This window comes from Triticum dicoccoides, chromosome 7B, assembly GCF_002162155.2.
Source record: "Triticum dicoccoides isolate Atlit2015 ecotype Zavitan chromosome 7B, WEW_v2.0, whole genome shotgun sequence".
NCBI classification, from domain to species: domain Eukaryota; kingdom Viridiplantae; phylum Streptophyta; class Magnoliopsida; order Poales; family Poaceae; genus Triticum; species Triticum dicoccoides.
In genome coordinates this window covers 674,821,448-674,828,414 of record NC_041393.1, presented here as the reverse complement: position 1 = coordinate 674,828,414, position 6,967 = coordinate 674,821,448, and the positions used below count along the sequence as shown (strand labels likewise).

Below are 6,967 nucleotides of genomic sequence, written 5' to 3'. Positions count from 1 at the left end.
ATAGTTATTAACTAATTTATATTGTTTATTTCAAAATAGTTGACAATTTATTTCCATTGACAGCTTATTTTGATTCTTCAAAGACTGTGCGGAAGATGGTAGACAAAACCCACTACACCGATGACTCCGAATTAACTTATAAGGAGAAAAATCATCTGATCGCATTTTGTACTCTTCTTAAGGATTACAATAACTATTATCGAACTCCTCCACATTATGGTGAATACGTGCCACTAGTGCACGTGTTGAACCACGGTAACTTCTCTGGAGATACCTTGGTAAGATTTTTTACTATTACGACATCCGTGCATCTTTTGCATACTTCTAAAACTAGTACATCATTGCTAACTACGAAGTTATTACTATGTTTTTCAACAGAAACTCCCGATGGATTGTGTGCCTCATCTGATGTATCTGAATGGTCGTCTTACAGTTCTGAACATACTGTCAAGTAAATCTAGGGAGCTCACCTCTGCATATCGGATTTCTAAAACCGATGAACACATGTTCATCAAAGAATGGAAGAAATGTATGGACATTCGCAAGGAGGTTGTAACACCCGGATAATCAAGCTACAGTAATCCCCTACTAATGATGCCACATCATCACTGTTACTGTTGCTAATCTCACTTTGATTCAAAACCAATTCAAATTCAATTTTTTAAAATAAAGTCAAATAAATTAATTCTCCAAATAGTAAAACAAAAATGTTTGCTGGGTTGCAAATATTCCCTAACTAAATGTCATGAGTGATTCAACATCATTTGAGATAGCTAATTTCCCCGGGAATTAAAGCAGTTCCAAATCAGCATTTTTAAATGCTTTTCCATTTGTGAAAAATCCAAATCAATTCAAACTCCTCCCAAACTTTTTGTGGCAGGTGCCAAATATTGTAATGTATTTATTTGGCCAAGTCCCACATTTTACAAAACTTCTTTTGGCAGCTCAAATATTTCATAGCGTTTTCTTTTCTATAAAAAGAAAAGAGCAAAAGAAAAGGCGAGGAGAGAAAAGAAGCCCCCAGCTCCCCATGGGCCTCGGCCCATCCCACCTCAGCCAGCCAGCCCGTGGCAGGGAGAGATGGCGGCTACGACACCGTGGTGAGGAGAGCAGACCGGGGGACTGAGATCTGAGTGGAGTGTTGTGTTGTGCAATGAGAGTCAGAGAGTGGTCTATTTTTTATTCTAAGATGAGAAGAAAAGGAGCGACTTTTTTCCCTTTTTAGGTAATAATAATTGTTTATTGTGAGATAAATGTCATATACTTTATTATACAATGAAAATATCACATACCCTGGCAAGTCACTTCTGGTGAATAGTTATCAACAAGTGATTTACAGGAGAGCCTATAGTTTATTAAAATTGGAATGCGACTCACTCTATTAAAAAACGAGATGCCACTCACTCCAACTAAAACGGTCACCTGCACAAAGCGAGCAGACCAATGAATATAATGTATGTGGGCTTGTCTTATTTTTTAAATTTACTATGGGTTTATATATTCACTTTTGTAAATTAAAGATAAAAACTGATGGCTTCGGATGATGCTTTGAAAATGTCGATCGACAAAGATTTATGATTGACAGACTGAAAACTCATTGTGTCTTACACTATTAGAAGAGATGCATATAAATAATTGTTCTTTTTTATATATTTGTTACACATGATAATACAAAAGGTATACTTTTTATATATGTTTATTTTTGCATAGTCAGAGAGAGATGGAGGTGTGTTATGTTAAAAAGAATCCTTCGACAAAGTTGTCAATGCGATGGAAGGATTTGAAAATTCACCGAGTTATACACAACATTATAGGTATATATATGCAATCAGAATAAAAAATAAAAAATCTGTGGCAATGCACGGGCATTTTACTAGTATTCTTAATTTTCAGCATCAACACTCACACCACATAATATACCGCTAGTTTGGTAATTAAACCAGGTCTGAGCTCGACTCGAGAGGCAAGCCCCATCCGAAGATGCCCGTTTGTTTTTGGGCCAAGTTGTCGGGCCGGGCTGCACCTGCCCAAGTTTATTTATAATAGACTTTTAGATTTTTGTTATAGACTTGTTTTTACAACATTATAGTTCTAATGTGCATGTTTTTCTGTTGCTTAGTTGGCATAGTTAACCAAACAAAAATATTGCTACACATTAATTATATTGTTGTTTGTTATAAAATTGTTGCATACTTTTTTAAATGCACTATTTTTGTGCTAAATTTGAATTATATTTTAGTAGAATAATTAAGTTATTTATCATTTTGAACGTTGCGCCTTAACAAAATATTGCTGCGAAAATCCCTTGAATGCAAAAAGGAATAACAATGAAAAAATGATACTCCCTCAGTTCCAAAATATCTTAGTGAATTGCCTTTTGATAATTTTGTGAATTATATAGTGTATGTGTATAGTGTGTGTATGTGCAATCATGTAAATATTCTTAAACATTTTGATAGAGATTGTTAAAGCATGCATTCTAATAAATATCATGGTAGAGGGTTCTAGTGAACATATAGAGAAATTCCTAACTTATAAATTAACAATTGCCACTGTTATTTTTTAATCATGTTCCATGGTCAGATATGTCATACGGAACAGGATAAAAAAATGAATCTACTAAAAAACTGGATAAAAAATAGGAACATTTCTTTAGAAATATAGTAGAAACGCAGATGCTCACCACGCACACACTCACTCCTATGAACACATACACACAGTCTACCAATGTGAGCATCTCCAAAAGGCTGAACCGATATATCTTGATATTGACAAAGTTGCCAGTTGACAACCACATCATAACACTGAAAGTATAGCGCCGAAGAACCTGAAATGAATGCAGGAACTATGCGAATACATATGCCAAGTCTAAGATAGTAAGGCTTGAACCCAGATGGACAGGTTCCAACGCAAAGTAGCCTAATAATCTAAGAATATGCTTAGTTCGCGGGATGTTTTTTTTTTTTTTGAAGAAGTTTGGAAAACATAAGTAGAATCATATTCATCAAATTCAGAGATAGCCCCCTAAACTAGTGGTGTCCACACGCCACAGTGGGACAGAGCGAGCGAGGGGGCTGACAAGTGGGACTATGGCATATAATGCACCAACATGACGTAAAGCTGCGTCGATTAGTTTGGATGGAAGGATGTATAAGTTTTGTTTTAAAAAAGCATTGTGCATGGATATCTCGGTCATAGAAGTCGATGTGAGCAACACTAGTTGGGTTCCACGAAATCTATGCAATGAGAGGACGGGCAGGCCTGTAGTACAGTAAAGAGAGACAAACTTGCACGTCTCAATTCCCATTCCTCGTTCAACTCCTTGGCTCAGTCTCCTCAGTCCTTCCGTCTCGCCGATGTTCAGTGGCAAGAGACAAACGACGACGTCCAAGGCATCTCCTCCAATGTCGTCGCGTGCGACGAGACCCAAAGACATTTCCATTCCATTGTAACCACTGCTTATCAGCCGCACTGGAGAAACAACCCGTCCGGCCGCTGTCCCGTCCGACGCAGCTCCACGCACCGGCCGCGAGCCGAGGCAGCGACACCTCCCGCCCGCCCCGTCACCCCGCGCGCCCCGCGAGCGACACACACACATCGGATATCGGATAACAAAAGCCGAGTCAACCGGCGCCGCGTCACGGCCCACTCACCAACCGATCTGTCGCCGGGCGGGCACCGCTGGGCGCCCCGGAAAAGATCTGCCTCCGTCCCTACCATGGCGGGGCCGACGAGGGCCGTGTGGTGACTCGGACGGCCGCGGGCCGCACGCGCCCGTGGCCACTCGCCCGCCCGGGCGTCCCCGTCGCCACGCACGCCCATGTGGTAGACTGATGATGATAACCTTGTTTTTGCCCAGGCCGACACGCTTTTAGCACTAGTGCCTGGCTGACTCTTCCCCTCTTTTCGCAGCCACATGATTTAACCGGCTCGGGTGGCCAAGAGATGATAGTAGGAGCGTTGCTGTTACTGTGGGTGGATTGTTGTTGTTGATAATCTGATTGCCACCACCCAAGGTGCCAGATTTCACATCACGCCTGTCTACCGCCGTTGCATGAGCAGGAAGAAACAGGCCTGGCACTCAACTTGCCGGCAGGCAAATCTTTGGGCCTTTTTATCCAGATTTATATTTATATAGTAGAGCAAAACGTGCAAGGTTTTTTAGGGGTCGAGATCTTCGTACGATCGACGCGACCACGACAAGGCGGACGTAACCTAAGACAAAGTGAGAGAACAACGGCCACCGGATAACATAATCTTGTACCAATAAGATAACTGAATGCAATCCGATTCATCCGATCGTAATACTATTATTTAAGTATACTTGCAGCAGATCTGAAGTCCCGAACCCAATGAAAAGTCGCCGACGGACACGCAAGCACGCCCCTACCCAGCCTTGCACGCTGCCTCCCTCTCGGCCTTACGAGGATCCGAGTCAGCCCGCGTCACTGTCCATTCACGCAGCCGCTATCATATTCATCTCCCCCAACGGAGCTTTCCACGTCCCCTTCCCGCGCCCCATAAAAGCCGTCGCCGGCGACGCTGTCACCCCCCGCAACGGAGGCCTCGCCAAGAAAGACAGACAGACGCACAGAGTGACGACAACACCACCACCGTGACGAACAGACGGAGAGGCAGGCAGCCGTCAGAGATGAAGAAGTGCGCGTCGGAGCTGGAGTTCGAGGCCTTCATTCGGCAGCACATCGCCGCCGCCGAGGCCGAGGCCCAGCGGGGCAGGCCCGGGCATGGAAACGACGACGGCGGGTTCGGCGGTGATCCCGGCGCCAGAGCGGACGTGTTCTCCCCCGGCGGTGGCCTGCCGGGCCTCTGCTTCGGCGACTCGGTGAGCAGCTGCTACTACCCGAAGCTTCCTTCATAGCTCAGCCTCTGCTTCTGTACCTTTACTGTTCGTGCGTTTAACTGAATTTTCATCCTGTGCTCAAGCAGAACGCCCTGGAGCTGGAAGGGAGCAACGCCGGCCACCTGTGGTGGTCCGAAGGCCTCCGGGCGCCGCACCACACCGTCCCGGCGCCAACCCAGTCGCAAACGCCCGCCGTCTCTGGTATGCGCCTTCAGCCTGCAACAGAGTTGGATCAGAATGCTGTAGGTTAAGTCAACACCTGGCGAGCAATCGCACATGTGGACCGCAGTGGATTTCATTGAAAAACTTCTGAACAAAAGAGAAACATCACCTGCTGATCTGTGTGCGGACGTTTCCGTCTGCTCCAAAATTCCTAAGATTTACAATCTTGTCTGCCAAAATTGCCCTGGTCCAGCATAGAAATAGAACTACACTGACTGATTTAGAGTTGGGAAGGAGATTGATAGAGACACACCGGGGTTCTGTCTCACCTGCTGCATTGTTTTGGTCGCAGCTAGCCCGAGGGAAACAATCTCAGGGAACCAGGCTCTCGAAACCGAGTCGGACTCTGACAGCGAGTCATTGGTCGAGATAGGGGGCGGCCGATGCAAGCGGAGCGGCAAATCATCAGATACAAGGCGAATAAGAAGGTACACCGAGGTCAAAGCCTGTGTCGAGTTCTGTAGATGAACTCTGAACAAACTGCCTACCGTTTCTCCTTTACAATGAATTAATGAATTGCCTGTGTAAATTTCAGGATGGTGTCCAACAGGGAGTCAGCTCGACGGTCCAGGAGGAGGAAGCACGCGCAGCTAACTGACCTTGAGTTGCAGGTACACTCCTGAATGCACTCCCTCCCCGCTGTTTTATCAAACATAAATTACTTCCTTGTAGCCTTGTTGCCTCCTAATGCACATGCCATGATGCAAGTTTGTTTCAAGCTTCTGACCATCGACATGTGTGCCATCCTGATCGAACAGGTCGAGCAACTTAAAAGCGAAAGTGCAACCCTCTTCAAGCAACTGACAGAGGCCAACCAGCAGTTCACCACCGCAGTCACGGACAACAGAATCCTCAAATCAGATGTAGAGACCTTACGAATCAAGGTAACAGTCCTCCTCTGATAGAAGAAAGAAAGAAATAGTCACCTCTAAACTATCATCAGTTTCATAAACATCTGAAATTGGCTCCGCAGGTAAAAATGGCAGAAGACATGGTCGCTAGAGGAGCGGTGTCCTGCGGCCTAGGACAGCAGCTCGGATTGGCACCATTTCTGAACTCCAGGAAGATGTGACAAAGCCTCGGTGAGCGTTCTCACAGGCACAGGGTTGAACTTGAAAGGGAACCATGCACTCTTCAGAGGTTTCTAGCTCTATCTCTTCAAGTTCAGACATCGACGGCACGAAGCACTGCAAGTCTAGAGTGCTCGAATAACCGGATGCCCGCTTGCCCAGCGAGGCGGCCAGATGTGTGGATGTCGTGTGGCTCGGAGATTCACACCAAAACATGGCCTTTATGTATAGTAACGAACACTGGCTGTTGCATACCTGACATACGTGCATGCCTCGCAGGCTGCAAAGGTACTAAACTCTGAAGGTAGTGGAACTACTCTGTGTTCTGTATACTGGCGAGTGGTGAATATATGTATTGACGTTCATGTATAACCAAGTGAATTGTCCTCTGTCCATTAGTTATGTAACTTCTGCTACAAACTACTTACTTCCATACTTGTACAGAAAGCTTAACTATGCATCCCGTTGGTCGGTACTTTGATGTAGCTATGATGTACAGCGTCAGTGTATTATACTACCTGTCTGTTGGTGCTGGCAGTTCTGAAGGCACTTCGGAAATGATGTAAACCTCACACCTCAACCGCACTCAACAACCAGCTTGAAAAGAAAACTGTGAAAAATAGAGTGCAGATGTAAATGAAATGACATCATAATAGCTACCAATTTCAAAGTAATGGACAATTAGGTAACCAGGTCATAATGAAATTTTCTTCTCTTGTTGAACAAAATTGAAGGAAGAATTAGACTTGGTCACCCATAGCCCATAGGACCCTAAGGAAGAAATATTCAGGGTTTCACTTTTTTTTAACAAGTG

The 6,967-nt window shown here is 44.7% G+C and overlaps 1 protein-coding gene across 2 annotated transcripts; it reads left to right on the top strand.

The window, feature by feature from the left end:
* Window positions 1–4,485: 4,485 nt before the first annotated feature.
* LOC119337123 (bZIP transcription factor RISBZ5-like) lies at window positions 4,486–6,548 on the top strand. 2 transcript variants are annotated; one of them, XM_037609233.1, is made up of 6 exons: window positions 4,486–4,843; window positions 4,945–5,062; window positions 5,376–5,511; window positions 5,619–5,694; window positions 5,842–5,967; window positions 6,057–6,548. In XM_037609233.1, exons 1-6 carry the CDS (start codon window positions 4,652–4,654, stop codon window positions 6,153–6,155), a joined length of 747 nt encoding a protein of 248 aa, XP_037465130.1. In that variant the 5' UTR covers window positions 4,486–4,651; the 3' UTR covers window positions 6,156–6,548. The 2 variants fall into 2 exon arrangements, with proteins under 2 accessions (XP_037465130.1, XP_037465131.1); XM_037609234.1 differs by having other exon boundaries at window positions 4,492–4,843; window positions 4,948–5,062.
* The last annotated feature ends 419 nt before the right edge of the window (window positions 6,549–6,967 follow it).

Bases quoted from the DNA above. Each gene is read 5' to 3' on its own strand.
- LOC119337123 (XM_037609233.1), top strand. From the start codon at position 4,652: ATGAAGAAGTGCGCGTCGGAGCTGGAGTTCGAGGCCTTCATTCGGCAG. The intron at 5,063-5,375 runs GTATGCGCCTTC...TTTTGGTCGCAG, and splicing joins GCAAACGCCCGCCGTCTCTG to CTAGCCCGAGGGAAACAATC. The intron at 5,695-5,841 runs GTACACTCCTGA...CTGATCGAACAG, and splicing joins TAACTGACCTTGAGTTGCAG to GTCGAGCAACTTAAAAGCGA.